Consider the following 12,178-nt stretch of genomic DNA (forward strand, 5'->3'; position numbering starts at 1 on the left):
GGCTCAATTCATAGCATCTACTGGCACCCTAACAAGATAGAGGTACATTACCTACCATTGCCAACAGCAGAGACGTCCCTCAAGAAAAAGAAAATAACACTGTCAGAAGCTATCACTGTGATTATCATGGACTGGTGACCCAGTGTAGGCAAATCCACATGTTAGCGATGCTTCTATGGGTTTCATTGAACTTCAGCTGTGCACATACTGATGCAGAAAGCAATAGCCAAATGTGGGACCATTCGGTGCATTCAGTGTACACAACCAGAGCTAGCCTTTGGCTTGGGCATCCAAATGACTTCATGAAACCAAGGGCCTTTACCTCTTCTAGGACCACCAGCTCTTCCTCTAATTGCTGTGTTTCTTCTTTTACTGCCATCAAGTACTCTGTAACAGACTGCCGAGGGTGCAACCCTTTTTCAAAGCGGTTATACATTCCACTCCAGAACCTAAAACATAGAAGAGGAATAAGAATAAACCTATGAGACCTGCAGAGCAATTCTACATGTGCCTTCTCTGAAATAAGTCCCACTGAGCTTAGTCCCAGGTACCTAGGTAGATAATAACAGCCCAAACTCTTAAATAAGACTGTACTCTGGTCTCTGTGCTATGATAGCCACAAAATTAACAGAAAACATTATCAGAATTAAAACTGGCACATGTATTTCCCTGAATCTGGAATATTTCAGTCTGGGAAAGTAGTTCTCAGTTTGGATGAATGATGCTCAAATTTTGATGCCATCATATATTCCAGCTAATAAAGGCACTCATACCTATCATGATGCTCTAGTTCTGGAATGCCTTCCCCTTCACACTGGCACTGCCTTATACTTTTATCAATGCCAAATTAAAACTTGGCTTTTTTCACCTAAGCGTAGTGAGCTCGTGGCTTGGTTTGTGATCTGTCAGTCAGAATATGGGTTTTATTTTGTTTTGATTCATCTTTAAGTTGTTTAGATCATCTTAAGTGATTTGTACCTTGCCTCTGAGATCATTTAATACAGGACAGGAAAGTAAGAAAGAAAAATAGGAGAAGGAATTTAGGTAGATTAAAGGATCAGATGTTTTGTTCCTAAACCAACTATCCCTGCTTCACTGCATTGTCATGGATGTAGCAACTTGGATATACCCACAAAACTCTCCAATTGCAAAAGCTGCCCAATTCATTTAGAACAGGAGTGGGCAAAATGCAACCACAAAATGCACTCTAGGAGCTATGACTACATTACATTTGGTCCAAGAGATTTTTTTTTTTTTTTTTTTGAAAAAGCACTGCAAGAGAAGTAAATTCTGCTTATTTCCTGCTGTTAAAAAAAGACTCTTCTGGGCCTAATGTGGCTCAGGAAGGCCCAAAGCTATTATTAAAATGCTCCCTTTATCCCCTAGGGGGTAGCTGGGGTAAAACAAGTTAATTTTTCAGGGTGGGTGTGTGCTGCACCAAAGATTCCTGCGGGGCTAATGCAATCCTATAGCCTTCCACAGTTGCCTACCCCTAATTCAGAAAGAAGGTGCTAATTCTCTATGAGCTCAGCATAGAGACCTCAAGTAAAATGAATGGCACAATTCATAGAAGGAACCCATTCATGTGGGTTAAGGCACACCTGGAAATCTGGTCTCTGGTATAGAGCCTTAAGAAGAAGGAGCACTTGATGTTCTAAGCCATCACCTTCTTATGTAATCCTTAGCCAATGGTTGCCACAGTGTGTTTTGTCTGCTGTCACAGATTGCAAGATAACAGTTACTCAGTTAGTCTGCATTTAAATTTCAGAGAAGGGGAGGTGTCAATTGTATGTCATGTTGTGGCAAATTTGAGCGAGACTGATCTTCCTTGTTGCCTAATTCCTCTGGTTATATGTGGTCACAAGTCATTTGCGTGCACATAAGCAGGTCAGTGGCTGGGTTAAGTAACAGTCAGACTTGGATTCAGAATGGAGCTGTCTAGAAAGGGCTTGAGAAACTATTTTGAGAAGCTCTGTAACCCTATAGGTTCTAATGATAGCCCTCAGTGCCTGCATCCCCGCTCCCTCTTCCCAGGTCTATAATTCTTGAGTTCTGTTCTCAAAAGACACTGCTGACTTGAAATTGATTTTAAAGATTAAATTCCCTTACCAAGGTAACAAGGAAATAAAAAGGGCAGAATTACCGCTCCCTGATAAGAAAATTAGTAATGAAATACTTTTTAACATTACAGTTTTTCATGTTTGCTTCTCTCTGTAGTTATCAAGTTATAGTTTCAAATTTTGGTAAAAGCATGCATTATTTGAACACTCTGTGTGTATAAAATACAGAATGTTTTAAATTCTCATTACCATACCCACAAGTTTTGCATTTCTATTGCTATTCACACATGCAACCTGCTCATCCTTAGTTGGGATTGGCCAACAGAATTCTAGCCATAGACTATGCATACTGAATTAAAAGGAACTAAATGACTATTGCATTCACTATAATATCGACTGTTGTCCATTTTTTATCCCATTCACTAGCACATTTAGCAATTTGCTGCATCACACTGTCATTTAAAAAAAAATGAGGGCAGCAGGAGAGGTGCAAAAGAAGAAACTGAGGGATGTAAATGTCCCAACTATGACATAGACCTTTGGTTTGAATAAACAGGGCTCTTTTAAAGTTTTCAGCTGAGAAATCACTACCCAAACTAGCTTAGGCCTTTGGTCTGAACAAACATGGTTCTATTTATGACCTTGTAACCGAAGAGAAATCAGCTCCCTGAATGATAAATTAAAGTCAGACATGGCATCATTGTGGCCAATTTTTTCAATTAGGGTTGCTAGACTGAAAATGGAGACAGCTCCTTTACCTTCAGATGGTTGGGTAGGAGAGGGAATTTCAGCAAGTGTTGGTTGCTAACAGTTGTGTGACAAATAACACCTATGGAAAATTCCCTCTTCTAAACAACTATTGAAGGTACAGAAGCTCTCTCCAATATTTGCTTTGGCAACCCTATTTTCACTATAAGGGTAATGTACCCTAGATATTGAAAAACCCTGTTCCAGATCAACTGTAACATGAACCTACTGTGTACCAACAGCCTCGTCATTGCACATAAAGTCTGTTTAAATAGGAAAATGTGAGTTTCGGAGAGACATTATCAGGAATGTCTTTGTGATTTGGGTCTCAGCTTATTTGGGGGAATAATCCAGTGGCATGGCATAAAGTTTAGAGTCAGTTTATCAAATAACACTATATGGCTATACATCTTCTAACATCTGCTCACAAACTAGAATGAAACTGAGAAAATTAAGAATGGCACTTTGTATCAATATTTTGCTTTACAGAACAACTAATGTCAAGAAAGTCACTTACTTGTAGATAAAATGGCAGGGGGTTGACTTTGGATGCAGGGTCCTATTATGGTCTTCCCTATACAGAGGATTCACATAATCAACACGGTTCTTCCACAAGTGAGCCCAAAGTGAATAGGTTCGCTCTTGAATCCTGAGAGTTAATTTAAAAGAGAAATCCATGAATTGCTCAAGTTTCCATTCAACCCCAACTTTATAGCTGTATGTTAAGAAAGTAGGTCTACATTTAGGATGGCTAGAACTCAGGTAATGATAGAAAAATGATTCCAAATCCTTTCATGTCATTCCTCAATACTTTTTAGAACTATTGAAGACATTTCTCACAACACTGGAAACACAATGAATTGTCAGATGTTATGCTATAAAAGGAACAGCTATACTTTAACTGCCATGGCTCAGTGCTGTGGAATTCTGGGAACTGTAGTTTGTTATGGCACTGAAGCACTCCGGCAAAGAAGGCTAATTGTGTCACAAAACAACAGTTCCCAGAATTCCATAGCATTGAGCCATGGCAGTTAAAGTGATGTCAGACTGGATTATTTCTGCAGTGTGGATGCAAACCCCCCTCTCTCACACACAAATGGCATCCTGGGAACTGTAGTCTTGTAAAACATGGATGAGGGCTTGCTGAAATATTCCTCCACCAAACCTATACCACCTAGTACTTTTTTTTAGAGACAATAAATCTGGAAAATAAGGAAATATGCCTAGGACAATGAACTTTTACAAGAACTTTTACAAACCATGGCAAAATTCTGATCCCTTCCATTTTTCAAGAAAATATATTATCATACAGTCCCTGCCACTCTGACAAGACTGTTTTCTTTGCTTTTCTGCTGACATGGGTTTTCTTTTGAAGGGTGGTTAGCTGCAATGTTTTTTCATGTTCTGTGATGGATATGTTGGCTATTTACTGATGTTTCTTCTCTCCTCATCCCCTATTATAATATTTGGGTTTCACTATATAAGCCACCTTAAGTGGACTTTGACCCTCAAAGGTGACCTAAAACCTATTTTTAATAAATAGTAAAGAAATAATTGCAATGCTGTTTGCATTTAACATGGAAGTTGCTGACCAAAAACATGCATGGTTTATGCCTGGCTTTTAGCAGTCTTCCGTTCATTGAAAAAAAACCTGCAAAATACTGGATGATGTATTGTATTAAGATTAAGATATTAAGATATAAGACTTCCTTACTTCAGCTCTTGCCTTTCCTTCTGACTGTTGCACAGGAAGTTCCCAAACTGGCAGGAATAGATATGATGCTGTATATGGATCAGAAACCTTTCATTGAATTCAAAGGCACAAGGAAATTGTTCCATAAGCTGCCAAACACATTCGATGAACTGATCAATGACTGGAGATATTTCTTTTGGGTCTCCATCTAAATTGCCATACCTAACCCAAAGAGGAAAGAAAAAATGTGAGTTCTTGGAAATTAATGGGAATTTGTATCACAGCAAGTCCATGGTGGTAGATGGCTCTGATGTTGGGTAGTGAGTGCAAATCTGTTTTGGATTATGATCTACATTTTAAAGGACAGATCCAACTTGCTAAATATATTCTGGGAACAGGGTGCAGCTCCTTGGATAGCTTCTTTAAAGTTTAGACTGAAAAACTGAGCACATTCACTGACTCACTGACAATGGAGCCTCCAGCTGCCACTGCAGATCAGCTCTAAATTTCAGTTTAATATTTTTCTTCTTTTGTTTTTTAAAACAGTGCTTTGTCATTATTCCCACCTTAATGCTAAGGTAAAGTGTATAATTTTGCCTAAATCTGCCTTGATGTATGTATGACAGTATGCTAGATAAAACACAGACATTTGATTCACGTAAAACCAGAGAATGTTCAAATATAAGAGTCTAGCAAAGTTTCTTCGTGGGGAAATATATATATGTTGCTGCTGTGTCCCTTCAAGTCGTTTCCAATTTATGCTAATCCTAAGGCGAACCTATAATAGGGTTTCCTTGGTAAGATTTGTTCAGAGAGGGATTTATTTATTCCCCTGGGGCTGAAAAATGTGACTTGCCCAAGGTCAGCCAGTGGGTTTCATGGCTGATGTGCATTATATGCATCTTTCAGCATATGCTGAAAGCCGCACCAGAAAAAGCAATGGTGTGTGCACCCATGGGACACACGCCACGTTGCACCACGGGCACAAGTCCCATTGTTCTTAATGGGGCTCCACCATATGCGGTATTTCCCTTGCGCAGTGGGGTCTGGAATGGATCCCTTGCATAAGGGAAGGGCCCATTGTGTGTGTGTGTGTGTGTGTGTGTGTGTGTGTATATATATATATATAGAGAGAGAGAGAGAGCTAAATATATACAATTACAACATAATAATGAGTTAACTGTTAACTGAATGCTGCCAAATTCTTAATAGGGCTGCTCTAGATAAAAGTGTTTTAAACTAAATTATGTCATAACTCCAATTTAGGCATTTTATCTGAGGAATGTTACAGCCTTCCAAGCTGTCCCTATCAGCAACTTCTCTCCCAAAATACTCAGGTAAAAATGGCAGTGACAGATAAACCTCATGGCAACCATAAGGCTTACGCACTAATTATGTAAATCTTCACTTATTTCATTCTCACACCAAGAACATATCATTTCGCCATTTTCTTACCCACTGGGTGACTTTAGTTTTTGTAATTTTCTATTATTTTGTACACTTTGAATTTCCCCCAAAAAAATTCATTTGTACAAAAAAAAAAAGCCCCTTCGTTTTTGCATTAAATCCCCCTCAATGGAAAATGTTGTCTTTTGTGCAGTTTCCTTTGTAACTCCCCTTTTTGCAAAGAAAACAGTGTATTTGCATTAAAAGCTCATTTTTTTCCACAAGACATTCTCAAAATGTGAAAACCCATACAGCAATTAATAATTTTCTCCACAGAGAGTCTTGATGCATCAAGACACAATTCCTCACTGAAGATGATAACATCTGCAAATTGTTATTACATCTCTGCCAGGTATTGCTAAAAACATACACAGCACCATCCATGCTTCATGAGATGAAGATTCCTATTTTCCCCTTCAACCTACGATGCTGTCAGGGAACTAGCTCCAGAATCCTAGGAAACCCTCCAAAACAGCATGACAGGAAAGAGTTGGGAGCTACTGGAGGAAGCAAAAAATGTCAAAAGTCAACTTCTCACTCTCCACCCCCTTTAAATAGGAAAATGCACTGAATTCAGATCCATCCTGTGCACTGAAGAGAGACTACATGATCCAAGTCAAAAAATACTGTTTAAGAGAGTCAATGCACTGAAAAATATGTCAGGTCTCCTATCAAAGCAAATTGTGCCTTCCTCATGATCCTACTGAACTGTGATGCCACTAAGAATTTAAAATATCACAGCACGTTTCCAACAAGCACAACATAGCTTGCTCTCTGTTTTAGGATTATATCTGTGTCAACCCATTTACTTTACAACATTATGCCTTGGCTGATGTTGGTTTTATCATTGTGGAAAAGGCATAGCTGGTATAGCCATGTAGAAAGCAATTGCTTCTCATCTTCTGCCATCACTGCAGTCAAAGTTTGGGAACACTGTTATTTCTAGTCAAAGCTATAGTTGTTGGTACACAGGACAGAACAAATGCATTTGCTTGTAGGCAAAGACAGAACAAATGAAATGTATATCTCAGACCTGGAGAACATTTGGCCCATCAGATATTTTGGCCTAAAGCTGCTGTCAGCCATATCTGGCATAGTCAATGTTAAGGATTTATAGATGTTTTAAGCCAAAATGTCTGGAGGGCCAAAGATCCCTCCATACCGAAATAACTCATAGGGGCAATGTACATTACTCAGAAAGCACTGTTCATTTAGTGTCTGGAAGCAAAGAAGTCATATTCAAGTGCATTTAGACTCACAAAATCTATTTATATGAAATCATATTTACCTATGATTAAATTTATGGCCAAATGAAACCCAGTCTTTATCAATTAATACCTAAAATGAGAAAAAAGAATGTCAGAACCATCCAATGAAAAACACCTGCATTTATAAGCAAGCAAAAACTGATTTTCTCCATCAGTCTAGACTGACAATCCTATCTCATAGATACTTAGACTACTTCAATCATCCTGTAGTGCAGTGATCACCTAAATACTGGTCCTCCAGGTGTTTCAGACTTCAGCTCCCAGAAACCTCAGCTATCTTGGTCAATAGTCTATGATTCTGGGGGCAGAAGTCCAAAACACTTGGAGGACCAGAGTTTGGTAATCACTAAGAAACACCTCCCCCTCATTCAATTAATTATAGAGTACATAACTTCCCATAAGCCAAAGCCAGCATGCTTACCATAAAGCCTTTCATAGTTCGGTAATATGGGTCTAACAGAAGGCTTGCTACAGAGCAAACTTGAGATGTCCGGTCCCATCCATCAGAACAGTGAACAAGAACACTCACACCTTCTTCGGCCACAGCCTTTAAAAAAAGAGAAGGAGAAAAGATGTATGTGGGCAAAAGAGTAACATTCTCTTAGGCTGCATCTGCACTGGAGCAATAATCCGGTTTGACCCCACTTTAACTGCCATGACTCTATGCTACGACATTCTGGGAATGGCATTTTGTTGTGGCACCAGAGCTTACTCTCTGTTCCTTACTGAACACTCTTTCTCTCAAAGAGATGCAAAGTTGTGGGAGAAAGCAGACCAAAATACTCAATTACTTGGGGAGAGGCCATGGCTCATTGCTGAAGCACATGCTTTTTATCAGCTTTCTCAACCTAGTGCTCTAAATATGTGTAGCACTATAATTCTCACCGTCCCCATCCAGCATGGCCATTAGTCACAGACCACTCAAGACAGTTCAACCACCACACTTGTTGCTCTATGCCATTTTTCTCTGCATCATCTTCTCTCTTCCTAGAGACTGAAAAGTTTATAGTTCCCAACCTTCCCTAACTAGCATGGCCACTGGGACTCTAGGCAATGCTATACAGTTAAAGTACCTTGTCAGTGCTCGAGTCCCAGCTGAAATGTTTTTGTTTAATAATCCACATAGATGTAAACACAAACAAACGCTCTGTAGGAAAGTATCCTGGATGTTGGGAATGTGATGCAATGAAGAACAGATACATGGGTTGGCTAACAGAGCTATTGGACAGAGCTAACAGATCCTGCCCACAACTTGTTGGCTTAATAGTGCTCCACAAGGGACCTACTGTCTCCTTCTCTCACACCAAAATGTAATGTATCTGTGTCACATCAGTGTCTTACTTAATACATCCCCTACAGGAACAGTGAGCCCACAGGACACAACCATGTTTCCTGGATCAGCACATTCCCTATTTTCTTTTACAGTTAAGAAGTAGACTGTACCTTTGCGATAAAGATTCCTGCATCCATGATTGCTTTGATGTGCTTCAGCCAGCCTGAATTTTCTAGCCCCCAGAGGAAATCACTCATTGAAGGAGATCTCAGTTCGCAAACTTAGCAAAATTAGCAAAATTGATTAGAATATTTTTTTAAATTATTTTTATACGTTCAAATATATATCACATCAATAAAGTGTTTGAAGGTGTTGGTTCACACATGCTATTCATCATCTTTCTGGCAAAATGTTTTGTAAGTGTGACCAGGCTATCACAGATCCCACAAGCTTCTCATGTCACCATAAAGCTGAGTGCTTTTAAATGAAATCAAGACATACATTTAGGAAGAAAATAAGAGTTACAAGCTAAGCTATACAATAAAGCCCACTTTTTTAAATGAAGAGCAATCCAGAGAGGAAACAATTTTGATTGACATTAAAAGCAGGCTGCTTAGTCTCTTACCTCCTGGCTATCCTTCCGACTCAAAATCGATCCAGAGCATGAAAAAAGTCATTTTCTTGAACTACAATTTACAGAATGCCACAGCCAGCATGGGCACTGGTCAGTCTCTCTCTTTATGTGCATGGCATACATACAGTTGGGAACCATCTGTACTATGGGTGGTAATAAGGGTGTGACTAACTGATGTGGCTCTCAGATTCACCTCCATATATTCTTTCACTGTTGGTGGGGTTATTGTGTCAACTACCTCGAAGTGTAATATAATAAAGTATAGATAAATCAAATTATGGATATATCTGTGTGATTCAGGTCTTAATCCCATCATGCTGAATCTAACATTAAGATGCTAATATCCCCTCCCCTTCCTTCTTATACAAAAATGAAGCTAACAAGACGCCTTTATTCATGGACTTTAATCAAAGATACAAATGAAAATGATCTGCAGGAAACTGGCCCTTGAGAAATATAGGAGCTTATTCTCATTAAAGCTTTGTGTGTTAGGGTAGTTGTTGGGAAGAATGCCTTAGAGTTCTGAACCATTGGCACCATTCTCACTTGTGTTGCCTAGATAATACATTTTGAAAGGGTATAACCTATATTAAAAATCCACATTACTCATTAAATATATGTTGTCTGCCATAACCTAAAGGGCAGAAATCCTGAAACAATTCTTAATGAGAAGACTCTATAGAGGAATAGTAGTTTAGGAAGTAGACACTAAGGAAAGGGAGATGCTAGCTAAACTGAAAATCTTTTTGAAGATTTTTGTTCCAAGGTTGTCCCAAGTTCCTGGTATTTCTAGATAGGACTAGGAAAATTCCTTTCTGAAATCTCAGAGAACCAGCATGGCCAGGATATTCTAAAGTTGTAGTCCAAAAAAGGAACTTTTTCAAGTTCTGTCTCTGCCTGACATGGAAGATTTGCCTCCATTTGTCGATCTAGACAATATTGGTCTAGATCAACAAACAGGCTATAAAGAAGCATCTGATGCATTTGACTTGTAAGCCTCTGCTTGCCTCAATGAAGACATTACTGTATTCTAATCTTTCAACTATGGGTTCTTTCCACCATCTATCAAAAAAAGCCATTTTTTTAAAAAAAAGGTATCTCACAAAACTGTCCTCAGGATGGACCAGTGACAGCAAGAAACCTGTCAAATGATTAATGTACCCACCAGATGGGAGAGCAATCCATTAACAGCTGGATTTGATCTGAGATGGCTGCCTCCTGTTTGCAAAGCATAGATAAAGCCAAAATAGAGCTATGCACCCCTATCAAAATCAATATTTGCTCTCCACTTATGCAAGCAAAGTCCATAAAACCCTAAATTGCCAACGTACGTCACATATACAGCTAGTGATGTTGGCCACTGACCTGGAGTTCAACAGTGAATTTATTTAGCAAGGAATTCTATTACTAAGCAAAAATTCTTGTTAGATCCACTGGCGCTTCCAAGATCAGTGTATCATCACTGCTAACATTAATCTACAGAAAGGATCTGCAGAGACAAGAATGCAGGGCAGATCCAGCCTTAAGCACCAAAAGCAACATGGAATGGGAGGGGGAAGTTGATCAAATTTCCTGCAAGTTCAGCAGTTCACAAGTTGACCTTGTTTTATTCCTGACTGATAAAGAAGGATGGGAAAGAGAGAAAATGCAGTGATAGAGTTTTAGCCCTCTAAACAATAAATATTAAAGAAAGAAGTAAAGACTGTATGTTTTATGTTTTAAATTCTACATTGTTTAATTGTATTTTAAGGGGGGAGGGTTGAGGGTTCGGACTGTATATTTTAATCTTGTAAGCTGCCCCAATTGCATTTTGTAGAGAGGCAGGATATAAATATTATATTATTATGGTCTGATTTTTCATTTGCTTTTTACATTTCGTCTATAGGGCTCAGCTATATGAACTTATCTCACACCATCTTTACAAAAAGACAGATAGGCTGGCAAGATTAAGAGGATGAATTGCCCAAGTATGTTTCATGGCTGAATGGTAAATTCTCACATCCAAATCTTAATTCTGCTCAAATCAGCTCCTTTCTTTTGTCTCTCCTTGCCCTATCCTTTAAGGCAGGGGTTCCCAAACTTTTTGACACACAGAGCCCTTATTTCTATGGCAGAGCCCCTAAGAGAACTACCCTATGTCTTACAAGTTAATGGTGTTTAGGAGTATATATAAGAATATATTCTTATTCTTTAATTTCATTCTATTTTTATTTCTTTCATTTTCCCGGAGCAGGTGCAGAGCAACTGGAAAGTGCACAAGGAGCCCTAAGGGCTCTTCAGAGCAGAGGTTGGGAACCCCTTCTTTAAGGTAAGTTTGAGGAACTTTGGGTCCCTCAGATATTCTGTGCTACAATTTCCAAAGTTCCTTACCATTAGCTATATTGACTAGGGTTTCTAAAAGTCAAAGTTTCCCCACCCCTTTAGTAAGGTTTGTTATAATAGACAATTTATGCAGATCTTAACTTAAAGCAAGACAGAATCTGCACAACCGATAAACCTGATCCCAAAAAGGAGAAAATGATACCTCCTCTTCTTTCCAAAAAGTTGAATGAAAAAGAGTAGGCTCACTTGACAACTGCATTATCAGGGAATGAGTCATTGGTATTAACAGGAAAGAACTCTTTCTGTGCCATTATATCATGTCATGTTCCTCAAGACAGAATGCTTTTCAAAGGAGAAAATGAACATATCCTGTTGACAGACTCCAAGACTCATTCATGCATGGTCTGCAATTGGTGGAAACCTACATGTGTGAGCAGGCCATCACTGGTATAATACAACACTGAACATTTTTATATCTTCTCACTTTCCCTTGAAATGCAGTGTTTTCAGTGGAGTCCGTTTATGTGCTGCTAACTACCAGGTACATTTGACATATTTGTAGACACATGTGAGCCCAAACAGAGAAAAGCTAAGAGATAAGCACACATGTGTGAACCTGCCCAGCGACACTTTTTATATGCAATATTGTTGAAACAAGTGAAAAGTCTTTCCTTCTACATTAAAAAGGCAATTCCCATCCACCTCCACCCCCCACCCCCATGAATAAGACATGCA

At 38.9% G+C, this 12,178-nt stretch overlaps 1 protein-coding gene across 1 annotated transcript in view; it reads right to left on the reverse strand.

Moving 5' to 3' along the window:
- Positions 1 to 12,178, reverse strand: part of LOC149312760 (phosphatidylinositol-3-phosphate phosphatase MTMR7) — a 46,671-nt gene that overhangs the window by 1,696 nt on the left and 32,797 nt on the right. Inside the window, exons 8-13 of the mRNA XM_089525303.1 lie at positions 8,658 to 8,767; positions 7,636 to 7,761; positions 7,235 to 7,284; positions 4,522 to 4,722; positions 3,325 to 3,456; positions 323 to 449 (exon numbers count right to left, since the gene is read on the reverse strand). Coding sequence (XP_089381429.1) covers positions 323 to 449; positions 3,325 to 3,456; positions 4,522 to 4,722; positions 7,235 to 7,284; positions 7,636 to 7,761; positions 8,658 to 8,767 — 746 coding nt within the window. The remainder of the gene's footprint in view (positions 1 to 322; positions 450 to 3,324; positions 3,457 to 4,521; positions 4,723 to 7,234; positions 7,285 to 7,635; positions 7,762 to 8,657; positions 8,768 to 12,178) is intronic.

Source organism: Sceloporus occidentalis, unplaced genomic scaffold, assembly GCF_023333645.1.
Source record: "Sceloporus occidentalis isolate IW3139 unplaced genomic scaffold, rSceOcc1.0.p SCAF_5, whole genome shotgun sequence".
Taxonomy (NCBI): domain Eukaryota; kingdom Metazoa; phylum Chordata; class Lepidosauria; order Squamata; family Phrynosomatidae; genus Sceloporus; species Sceloporus occidentalis.